At 32.4% G+C, this 13,277-nt stretch overlaps 1 protein-coding gene across 1 annotated transcript; it reads right to left on the bottom strand.

Annotated features, from left to right (window-relative positions):
* Nucleotides 1-6,210: 6,210 nt before the first annotated feature.
* LOC110938814 lies at nt 6,211-6,900 on the bottom strand. Its single transcript, XM_022180871.2, has one exon. The coding sequence runs from the start codon at nt 6,837-6,839 to the stop codon at nt 6,285-6,287; it is 555 nt and encodes a 184-aa protein (XP_022036563.1). The 5' UTR covers nt 6,840-6,900; the 3' UTR covers nt 6,211-6,284.
* Nucleotides 6,901-13,277: the final 6,377 nt, after the last annotated feature.

Raw genomic sequence — 13,277 nt, forward strand, 5'->3', positions numbered from 1 at the left:
TATCTTCTTAGGAAAACGTGATGAAAAACAGGTGAAGTGACTATGAGTTGATATACTAAATTTTGTAATTATCAAAACGTGTAGATTTAATATATATAAACATATTAATGTAAAATTCAAAACAGCAGTCTTTTAATGCAAAAACCTTTTCAAAACCCCAACTTTTATGGGAAAACCGTAAAATTAAATACCAAGAAACCCAAGGGACAAAATATCGAAATTGAAAGAACAAAAGCAGATTATGAAAATTACAATTAAACGATTCATTTTCCATGTAAACGCGTTTTTTAAACTCTATAAAAACCGATGATTAGTTTTGATTCAAAACATCAACAACTCGTCCTACAAATCACTTTCTGTCACAAATAGTTCCAAATCAGAAAACCTACAAAAAATCTACATGGCAAAGTTCAGTTTCTACCACTAGTCAGACATCATCGATCTTAAAACACAATTCTCGATGTGGTCACTCAAAGAACAAAGAGCAGACCAAGAACTAAACAGGAAAGTCGACATAATCAACAACACTAATAACAACAAAACCTGGAACAGCATAGCATTGCTCGATGAAGTCCTCCACTCTCCTCCATCAGACTTCCAGAAGAATGCAGAAGAGTTTCTTACACAACTTCTAGAACAGGATCAGAAAATCTGCAACATGCTAACTGACCTGAAATTAAAAAGAGAGCATGAAATCACATGGAGAAAGGATAGAGTCTACGAAATCTTAGCAAGTGTTAACCCTAGCGTGCAATACTTTATAAATATTTCATTAAATTCTTATTTTTCTCTATAGTACTTCATTTTAATAATATAAACATGCATCTTAACAGTTAATAAAAAATAAGAAACAAACCTATTGCAACTTTTCACGATGTTGCAACTCTCCCATCAAAGAATGTAACACATTTCAACTTTTCACGATGTTGCAACAATTATATTGCAACATCGATACTGAAAGGTTGATGTGTGATGGCCAACATCATTGAAACGACGATGTTGGAACAACGATACCGGAACGATAACATGTAAACAGAATCATCAAACATTCGAACAAAGAAGTGTAATCGGAGAATAACGGCTGAATCACGAGAAAGATACATTTGAGAGGGAGAGAGAGAGAGAGAGAGAGGGAGAGAGAGAAATAGACACGCTTGCAGATATCAGCGAGAGAGATTTGAATGTGGAGCCAGATAATTATGTCTTATTTATAGAATTTTGAATATGGTTTGAATTTTGAATTTTGATTGTGGAGCCAGAATTTGGTGGCACTGTACTTTTGATTAGAGAGAGTAATTGATTGAAGAAGATGATATGTTATATATCTGGAGCCACTGTAATTTTGAATTTTGAATTTGGAGCCATAATATTGAATCGTCAGAGGTTTTGAAGTTTGAATTTTTAATCATCAGTGGTTTGGTTATAGTGGTTTGATTACATTCATTTGAATGGACAGACCTTTGAATGGACATTAGTTTTGATTACAGTGGCTTGAATAGACAGTGGTTCGTATTATAACAGAGATTTTGAATGGGCAGACCTTTGCAATCTAAATGTGGGCCAACTTTGAATTTTAAACTCTTTTAATATTAGGCTTTATGATGTAATAATGAGATAAGAAAGGCCTTGTTGGACATGCTCTAACGCTGACACGTCAGCTTTTCTTATGTCACTTGGATTTCTCCTTTTATAGAAAATATAGATTGATAAAAAATCACAAAAACAAAATCAGTACTATTCATCACTTTGTTATGAATTAATTAATAACTAGTAATATTCTCCGCGCGTTACGGCGGGTCTAAGGTAGTATCGGTTCGATTTACAATGGGATCTGTATGGTATCGGCACTCGATATAGTAACCAAAAGATACAACCAAAAGATTAAAGTAATGATATGACCAAAATGATGTCAACATGTGTTTTACAATGGTCGAAAGACAAAAACCATATAAACGAATATCGGTTCCAACAATAATGATACCAGTACCAATGTTATTCGGTCGAAATCGACAGGGCATTGATGTTGCTAGGACGGTGTCAGTTAGTTAGTGAAGGTAATGGTATGATATCAACACTTGCTATAGCTTACAATATATAAAATATACTCTATACTGCTACCGAAGTTGTTCAAACGGTATTGATTCGGTTCGTCACAATTAAAAAAACAAAAAAAGTCAACTATATTTTTCCCGTTCGATTCAAACAAAACTTATATTTAAATATAGATAAAAATAAGCATGTCGCAACACTATATTCGAAATTTTATAAGGCATTACTTGTATTATTAAAATGATATAAAGGATAAATGGCGTCGACATATAATAAAAATACTAAGGGGCTGTTTATTTACCTCTTAATGAGGCTCTTAATGGCTCTTATTAGTTCGGCTCTTATTAGTTCAGCACTTAATGGTTCAGACTGTTTGTTTCATGAGCAGATGTCTGAATGGTTCAGACATTTGCCTCTGAATGGTTAAGATTTATACATAGTCTAAATGGTTAAGACCTCTAATCTGAATTGATCAGACATTTGCCTCTGAACGGTTAAGCATTATACAGGTTCATACCTCTTACTGGTTCAGTACTTAATGGTTCAGACCTGTTACTGGTTCAGCACTTAATCATTCAGATGTTGCCAAACAGCCCTTAAAACGTAGATAAAAAATAGACACATCGTAACTGCATACTCAAAATTTTATAAAACATCTTCATATCATATAATAAAGAAAAATTAATATAATAAAATATATAATTAAAAGATAGAAAAAATATAATAACATATATAATAATAATTTTGTTTACTGTTCATCCCCAGTTTCCTTTAATATGTATAACGAGTGATATTCCCCCGCGCTTTGCGGCGGGAATTCATTCAGTTTCTATTCGGTTCGTTACAATACTGGCACTCGTTGTAGTAAACGAAAGAGAAAACCTTACATCTATCGAAAACATTCGTTGTAGTAAACGAAAGAGAAAACCTTACATCAATCGAAAACAATAAAAGCGAAATCGATACCGGTACTGATGTTCAGTTGAAGTTGATATCGGTTTAGTTCGTTTGCGTCCTATGTATATTTTTTCACCATTGCCATATAAACTTTTTTGAAAACTACTATTGTGCCGCTATCGTACCAAACCGAATCCAAACCAAATGAACAATATTTGTATCGAATACACTGATATTTATTTTTATTATTTTGCTTTCAATAAGCTAAGATCATATCGCTACCATACCGTACCGAACCGAATAACATCAGTACCGTTATTTATTACTTTTTATGGTTTCTTGTTTGATAATAGATATCGTAGTGAACCGAATTGAAACCGAATGAACAACATCAGTTCGGTACATGTATTTATTTTTATTGTTTTTTTCGATAAACTGGCGTACCGTCCCAAATCGAAATCGAATGAACAACATCAGTTCGGTACCAGTATTTATCTTTATTGTTTTTTTCTTTCGATGAACTGATATTGAATAGACGGCGTACCATCCCAAACAACATTGGAACCGATACGTATATTCATTTTATCGTTTCCGTTTTCAAAAGATTTTCATTTTTACAACTCTGTCTGTGACGATAAATGAATATCGGTACCGGTATCGTGACAATCTGAATCGATTGATACCGTTCGAACAACACATGTTGATTACTATACCGAGCACATAAAGCATACCGGTACTATAACGAATCAAACCGATACCGATCCAACGCCCACGGTAATGTACCATCACAATGCGCTGGCAAATAACTTGCAATCTTAATAAATTAATAAACATAGATGTAGATTTACAATTTTACCAAAAGTTGACGAAAAATCAAGTTAACGATCGCTTACCGTCCCAAACAACATTGGAACTGATACCTGTATTCATTTTTATCGTTTTCGTTTTCAAAAGATTTTCATTTTTACAACTCTGTCTGTGACGATAAATGGATATAGGTATCAGGATCGTTACAATCTGAACTGATTGATACAGTTAGAACAACACATGTTGATTTCTATACCGAGTATATAAATCGTACCGGTACTGCAACAAATCAAACCGATACCGACCCAACGCTCGTAGTAACGTACCATCACAATGCACGGGCAAATAACTTGGAACCTTAAAAAAATAAATAGGCATATATTAGATTTACAATTTTACAAAAAGTTAACAAATAATAAAATTGAATGCTAAATAAATAAGATACTACCATAAAAACAACTACAAGAATTATAAACTACTATTTTATTACTAAGGTAAATGAATAAGAAATAAAATATCACTAAAAATAAAAAATAAATACTTAAAATTAACAAATCACTATTCATCAAGACTTTGTATTCATATAGATAATAGATAATAATAATAGATAATAATAATAATAATAATAATAATAATAATAATAATAATAATTAATAATAATAGTAATAATTAATAATAATAATAATAATAATATATTATTTAGTAATTTTGGGTTGTGACTTGTGAGTCCTTTAGGTACTATAGCTAATTGTACTACACCTTAAAGCATTTTATTTTTTTGTTGCTTGACACGTTTTGTTCTCTGCTACGTGTGCCCCTGTTACGAATAAAATTAAGTAAAAAACAATCACGTGATTTATAGTTTATTAGATATATAGTAAGTGCAATATTAAGAAATTATAAAATCCGTTTTTATCTACTATACACTTCCCTTGATTGTTGGGAAAAATCTCACCAACTCCATTGATTAACCGATAATCTGAAACGCTATCCTTTAGTGTGTGACACAGATTTTATATATTGTTTATACTTGAGTCATTTTCAATATTTACAAACTTGAGTATTTAAACTTTAAAAGAGTTTGAACAGAAGATAGTGTGGAGAATGAATTTTCTTTGTATAAATCATATGAACTAAATCAACTATATTAAATATAAAAATAATAACTTCTATCCAACATACAAATTGGTTAATTCGGATATCTTCAGACTCGGTTAGATTCGGATATCATTCAGACTAGGTTAGATTCGAATCCTCTAATCAGAGTTTTTCTAGTCCAACAACATCCGGAATTGGTTAGATTAGGATATCATTCAGACTCGGTTAGATTTGAATAGCATCCAGAATCAGTTAGATTCAGATATGATTTAGACTCGGTTAGATTCGGATATCATTCATATTCGGTTAGATTTGAATCCTCTAGTCGGAGGTTACCTGGTTCAGTAAGCTAAGTACTAATAAAAAACTAAATGGATTAAATTAAGAAAAATATCAAACAAAATCATTATCTAACATCTATCCAACATACGAACAATGAATTAACTTAATAATAATCAAACATTTTTATACTAATGAATGAAATTAATTAATAATAATAATCAAACATTTTTATACTAATTGAATGAATTTAATTAAAAGCAGATACTTTATTTGTAATAAGGAAAATATAAAATCTTTTTACTCATAAAACAAATCAAATGAATAAAACTAAAAAATAATTGAACAGCTTCATTACTTATATAGTTTACCATATGCACACAAAATCAAACATGTTAATCCAACATTATATAAACATCTAAAAATCTTAAAAATTCTAATATATAAACATAAACATATATAAACAATCATTAAACACACTAGATAGAACATTATGTAACACAGATCTCACATTGCTTAACAAATATTTCATAAGTTCACAAGCTTGTAAGAAAAAAAGAAGTAAAGAACAAACCATAACTTCATTTGTAATTTTTAACAAAAACATGCAAATTTCAGAAGTTTAGGGCTGTTTGTTTACCTCTTAATGAAACTCTTAATGGTTTAGACCTCTTGCTGCTTCAGCACTTAATGGTTCATCTTGTTTGTTTCGTGAGCAGATGTCTGAATGGTTTAGACATTTGCCTCTGAATGGTTAAGTATTATACAGAGTCTGAATGATTAAAACCTCTAATCTGAATTGGTCAGACATTTACCTCTGAAGGGTTAAGCATTATACTGCTTCTTAATGGTTCAGACCTCTTACTGGTTCAACACTTAATGATAGTTCAGCACTTAACTATTAAGAAGTTGCCAAACAACCCCTTACAAGAAAAAGTAGTGTTAGAAAGTAAGATGATTGATGTATATATCCCATATTATTATGTAGTAGTGTATTGATATCAATAATATGCATAATCATGTTAGTCCATTAAAGGACAACTTACTTGTACATGATATACGAAGTCTTCAACTTGAGAGTTCATATTAATATCTATACATAATAATGTTTTACATTAATATATAAAAATGAATTGCCTTTCTAACTAAACATATTATTCAACTACATGAAAATTTCCAAAATGCTCATCTCCTAGACATACGTTTCTTTGGTTAAGTGATCTTTCACTAATCGTAGCCAAATTCGGCTTCCACTGAGGTGACTTGCGTGTGTTTCCCACGTCCTTCACTCCACCACCAAACCGCTGGTCTAAAAACCGGCTTGGGCTACTAGCCTTTGGATCCCATGAGGGGCTAGCCGAAGGACTTACCGAGACTAATTTGGCTGGACAAGCACAACGTCGGTTTTTGGCTATGTTGGTGAGCTTTCTTGTCAAAGAGGTCAAGTCCATCGGAGAAGCATTGAATTTAAGTGTAGAATTAGGGAGCACGAAGTAGATTTGACCCGCTTCGAGTTGATGGTCGAGCTTGAGTGGTACCAAACCGTCTTGCAAAATCTGGATTGGAGTGCATAAAAAATGCTTGGGGAAGTTGTTGATCACTTGGTCAACTGTGGCTGGATCATCATAGTGTTCCAATGAACCATCCAAGTGCACCACTCTTATGGCCTTTGATGTAACCTCCGTTTTCGACGAAAAACAAGCACCCATCTTGTGTAACCATAAGATAATTAGACTACAATTGTAAATATATAGATAGGAAGAGTTTACTTATGGGTAAGATGTGATTGAAAATTGGCAAACTGGCCAACCACTTGATTAGAAATCTTTTTGTAACAAGAAAAAGAAATCTACTAAATCCAAAATTATGACTTTTTTTTTTCGAGTTAATTACGTTTTTCGTCTCTTTGGTTTGTCAAAATCACTATTTTAGTCCATTAGTTTAAAAATTGCCAAAACAGTCCATGTTGTTTCATTTTTGTAACTATTACAGTCCACCCTCACTAACGCTATCAAGTTATTCTGTTAGTTTATTTGAAATGATCACAATGCCCCTGTTATTAAAATTAAAATAAATAAAGAGTTGATTACGTTTTTCGTCCCTGTAATTTGTTAAAATAACCATTACAGTCCATTAGTTCTAAAATTTGCCAAAACAGTACCAATACATTTACAAAATAAATAAAGAAGGATACTGGTACTGTTTTGTCAATTTTTAGAACTAATGGACCGTAATAATTATTTTTAACAAACAACAGGGACGAAAAAGTAACTAACTCTTTATTTATTTTAATTTTAGTTTTAATAACAAGGGCATTATGATCATTTCAAATAAACTAACTGAATAATTGGATGACGTTAGTGTGGGTGGACTGTAATAGCTACGAAAGTGAAACCATAGGGACTGTTTTAACAATTTTTAAACTAATGGACTGAAATAGTGATTTTTTACAAACCAGAGGGATGAAAAACATAATTAACTCTTTTTTTCCTACTTCAAATAAAAAAAATTATCAAATTTTTATTTGTTTTTTTTTTTTCGTTTTAACAAAATTTAATTGTTATATATGTTGGGTCGATTTGTATCATTGCAATTTGCAAATGATACTTTCGAATTAATCAACTACTTGTTTTTTAAAAATTCATTAATTACCTATTACCTAAATTTTGAATACAATAAACAGTAACATCATCAAGGGAATTAACAAATGGTATCGGGTATTGGTACTAATATCAAATTTACCAAACCAGATATATTACTTTTGACATTTTCGGTATTGGTTTGGCACCAGTATCCACCGGTTTTTACCCTCAAATACTGGTATCGTACCAGTACCGACCGATACCGAACCGTACTATGCCAGGTATATTCGGTACCGGTACCCACTTTTAGTGATTTTTGGTAACGGTATTTTCTGTACTGGTTGGTACCGAGCTCATCAAATCATGTAATAACGTAGCAACGCAAATAATTGCACCGTTTAGATTACTTTTCATACACAACCCAATGAATAGTAACATCATCAAGGGTATGAGCAGATGGTATCAGGTACCGGTACTGGTATCAAATTTACCAAACCGGTTATATTTTCAGTACCAAATGGTATCGACTTTTGACATTTTCGGTATCGGTTCGGCACTGGTATTTGGTGCCGAGCATTTTCGGTGCCGGTACCTAATTTCGATGATTTTTCGGATTGGTACTTTTGGTGTCGTTACCTGTACCGAGCTCATCCATATTTTAACGTGTTAGTACCGTAATAACTAAACTGAAAACAACCGAATTTCCAACGTGTAGGACGTGTAGGTCCTACTATTATATATTAGATTATTTTAAATCGTTTTTTTAGGACGAAATGACTATTGTTACCACGTCAATTTTATATATGTTTTGATATTCGGTATATGCTTGTCGTTGCCGACACGCGTTTCGCAGACATTAGGTCCTCCTGCAACGCACGGGCGGAAAATCAACTAGTTCAAATAAAAATAATGGTTTTTTAATTGAATAAACTTTTTGGCTGGATGGGTAAATGCAAAGAGAACAAGGAATCGATTAACCAAAATCAATTTTACTAGCATTTTGTGATCATATACTTTGTGATAATTATATATATGTGTGTATAATAGCAAATACAAAGTTTTCAATGTGAAGCGCAAAAAATATTGTCTGTTTTTAGTCTAACTAGATGTAATGCAAACCGTGATGCGACTAGGGCTTTACATTTTACGACAAAATGAATATATTTTTAACTTTTCATAAAAATTGCTCCTTGCGTTTTAAAACATCAAACCTTACTATTAGCAAAGGTTAGTATGGTTACATATTGATCGTTAACATAATGTTTAAAAAATTTACAATCAATGTTATAACATAGTTATATACCTAAACATACTAATTATTAACAACATGATTAGGGACAACGTGGCGCGCATATAGCGTGTCGATAGTTTCTTGTAATTCAGCTTGTTTCTCACGAATTTTCACCACCCGCTCGGTTAGCTCATCAAGTTTAGCACTTATTGTTTGATTCGATCCGATTCAATGACATTATCTAACACACGTTTGAGCTCCTCAAGGACACTGACGTCGTCATTGCCGTTAGACATTTTTAATCTATATATTCAAATAGAAATAAAGATTTGATATATAACCAATTAATTCCAATAAGTATGACTAAAGTTATGTATATTTTTAAAGACTCATAGGCTAGCATGCATCATTATGTCGACATGGCTTCATAGTGCATACTTGGTCACTAAGAATCCTAATAACCAATTTCACAACGCTAACTTTATCTCGAGTTATAAATAAAGGTAAAAAATATAAAAAAGAATACTTGAAAAAAAAAATAATGCAATGATTTAACATAGGCTCAGAAATCGTGGGTGAAATCGGTTGCTTATACAAGCCTTCACAGTTAAGTAAACCCAAATTATACCCCTCATCGCCCATTGACAACACATTTATATATGTTATCAATTTACAACATTTCTTACGCAAAACGTCCAAAATGACAAACACCTAACAAAGCTCATAGCAATGACATGTGTGCCTTAAAAAATGTCAGACCAAATACCGAGCAATATCATCGCGTTTAAATCCACACACCTTATTCTTTCGTATAGCTCACAAACAAGCTCAAATAAGCTAAAGATAAGCTAAAGTAAGTGAAAACATAAGTTATACACCATACAAATGTACAAACCAACAATGCATTGGTATAACTGAAACATACAAATAACATTCAAACAGCCATAGGTTTAACTAAACCACAACTCTACAGCTACATCCACTTGCTACTTTTATATCATGTATTTTTTTGTTTGGTCTTTTCAGGACTTGCATTTTTGCATTGAATCTAATAGATTTAATGAGAAAATAAAAATTTAGTTGTTTTTCAAGCATCATTCAATTCATAACATTTAGTTCTAAAGTTGAAGCTTGATGCATAATTCACTCTAAAATCACATCTTCCCAATGTTCTTTTTTGATTTATTATAAAAAGAACAGAAAGAAAGGCGGGTGTCACTAAGAAAACAACAAAAAGCCATATTGATAGGGTTAAACCCTAAAAGAGAAGAACTAGGAGAATATTTGGAGAAGATAGGAGAATTTCAAACTTTAAATCTGATTTCCTTCCTTCATATTACGTACATAAATAAGTAAATAACCCAAACAATTACATTAGACTCCCTAAACTACTAATAATTGGTAAAATACCCTAAATTATTATTCTTCACGTAACAGTACTTCTCCCTTAAAAGATTCTTGACCTCAAGAATCACAAAATAGAGAAAAAAATGCAGCATCCATGAGTTCTTTTGGGTCGACTCATTCCAGGGTGGACGCCATTCGGTCCTTCCGATTGTAATCGGAGAAATCCTAGCGATGTGCCATGGTGGGCGCCAATCATTTACGGAACTCGCCTTTGCCTTTAAACAGACACCAAAAAGATTGTTGTTAACAACGTCAATTATATCATCATCTGGAAGGGTATCAAACTTCCTACCATATTTGACATGAAGACCTTGACGAATAGGAACCGCATCACTGTTCGGAACCAGTAGGCCAGCCTTAACAACATTGTATAGTCTAGTTTTGGGTTCTTCGCAAGCGCCATTAGCAAGGATTATGCAAAGTGTGTCTCTATGTTTTCTTCCTTTATGAAGAACGGTGTCTTCATTGAAGGGCTGGAGCTTTTTCACTGTCTCATGTAGTGCAACAATGGAATTATCATTGTTAATATTTTCATCAACAACAATTATGTCTTCTGTCTTCCGAGTACCCGTCCGCGAATCATCGCTAAACAGCCCTTTATCAGGGCCGCCTCCGCCACCGCTGAAGCCGCCTCCGCTGCCGCTAAAACTGCCACCGCTTGAATGCTGCTTGAGTGCTCGTAAGATCTCTTCTTGTTGTTTCATCGACTGTTCTTGTTGTTTCAACATGGCGGGTAGGGTTTCTTGGAGATTTAAGATTGCCTTGCCATGTTCCTTGAGAGTGCTGTCAATTTCTTGATTGCGAGTGTTAGTCATGGTAATCGAAAGTAATTCCAACCGGAGATCGGAACGGCTCTGATACCCTTGATAGGTTTAAACCCTAAAAGAGAAGAACTAGGAGAATATTTGGAGAAGATAGGAGAATTTCAAACTTCAAATCTGATTTCCTTCCTTCATATTATGTACATAAATAAGTAAATAACCCAAACAATTACATTAGACTCCCTAAACAACTAATAATTGGTAAAAAACCCCTAAACTATTATTCTTCACGTAACACATATGTTCTTACAAAACTGCAAGCATATATGCTTGAAAAGGCTGCATTTGAAGATGAGCATTTCATATTATCCCATAATATAGATCCCGAAGAATCCATTGATATTCAAGCCAAGAGCTTAGGAATCAGATCAAGATCACTGGCAAACAGTGGTGGATCCAGGAATTATTTGCTGGGGGTGCGAATGAGGTGTTCAACCGTATTTTCAAGGGGTGCAGTCGAGTTTTTTGCTTAAAATATTAGGCTCAAAAAGTTCCTAAAAGCTAAATCTCTTGCTGCTAATGGACATTTCAGGTTCAAGATTTAATTCTTAATTCTTAATTGGTCATTAGAAAATATTGACCAATTAAGGGTTGATTAATATTCTCATTTGGTTGAAATTGTTTTAAAGGGGTTTTTTAGAACAACTGAACTTCATTAAAATGCTAATAACAAATTACAAACAAATTGCAGGTAAACGAGCAACAAGTTGCGGCGCAACCCCTTTTTGAATTGCAAAACCAATCCTACTAAAGACGAAGCGACCCTAAAGGGTTGATAGATTATTATTTACAACCTGCTGGACCTTGTTTAGGAATTCCGCAACCTCTGAGGCTAGGGAACCAAATGTATAAAAGCAAATGAGATAAAACATGTTGATTCTCTAAACAAGCCCTTAAAGGTATGTCATGATTATTGTGGATTTGAGTTGTTTTAATTTCTTCAAACCGTTAATTATTTGGAATCTTCAATAATTGATAGTAGATGGAATGAATCGAACCTTTTATTTAAATATGTTAATTTAGTAGTAGATTCGAGCCGGGGGTCTCACTGGAAGCAGTCTCTCTATTCCTACGGGGTAGAGGTAAGGTTGTCTACATCTTACCCTCCCTAGACCCTACCTTTGCTTTGCTATTGGTGGAATTTACCGAGTATGATGATGATGATGAATGGTAGTAGATAATGGATTTGCATCTTATGGTGAATCTTTCTTAATACATAATGGTTGACTTTGGTATTGATTGTAATTGGTGATATTTAACCTTATACATGATGAACAAAAAATCATTTACACTCTATAGCTAGTTACATGATTATGTTTGGTATCATCCCATATTGTTACATTAGGCTAATGTTAAAAGTGAATGATGGTTGTGGGATGACTGCTAGGGAGGGTGTGTGGACGCGACGAACAACGTCCCTTTAGCATGTACTCAGTTTTGATGATTTTAAACTACATGCACAATATGTCAAATGACATATAAAATCAAAATAATGATCAAATTGAATTACCTCAATACTTTTATGGAAAACTTACTTGCTTCTTAAATAGGATTTTTTGACACCAAATGTTTATAAAATCAGAATCATAGTGAGATTTACTTGGACACTTTAAATTGAATTATGTGACATGAAGCTGCAATATTTAGCTTAAAGTTAAAATAAAGGTGGCAGGTTGAATGGGTGAGTTTAAAGTGTTTACTATTATTATTATTATTATTATTATTATTATTATTATTATTATTATTATTATTATTATTATTATTATTATTATTACTATTATTATTATTATTAATATTATTATTATTATTAATATTATTATTATTATTATTATTATTATTATTATTATTATTATTATTATTATTATTACTATTTTGTATGGTTTAAAACGGCAAAAGTTGGGTTGAACTCCAATTGTTTATTTTCATGTCATTCTTTAAAACTTTTTATAAAAAAAAAGTATTATATTAATTTTGGTTTACAACAATAACCTAAATATTTGAATAAATTATAGGGTTGAATGCATTACAAATAAACTATGCTTTTAAGAGTTAAAAGTAGAGATGGGTTAGAAAAGCCTCCAATCTTAGATAGTAATAGAAAAATTA

This window comes from Helianthus annuus, chromosome 5 (assembly GCF_002127325.2).
Source record: "Helianthus annuus cultivar XRQ/B chromosome 5, HanXRQr2.0-SUNRISE, whole genome shotgun sequence".
NCBI lineage: Eukaryota > Viridiplantae > Streptophyta > Magnoliopsida > Asterales > Asteraceae > Helianthus > Helianthus annuus.

Excerpts from the sequence above, each read along its gene's own strand:
- LOC110938814 (XM_022180871.2), bottom strand. The coding sequence starts at position 6,839 with ATGGGTGCTTGTTTTTCGTCGAAAACGGAGGTTACATCAAAGGCCATA.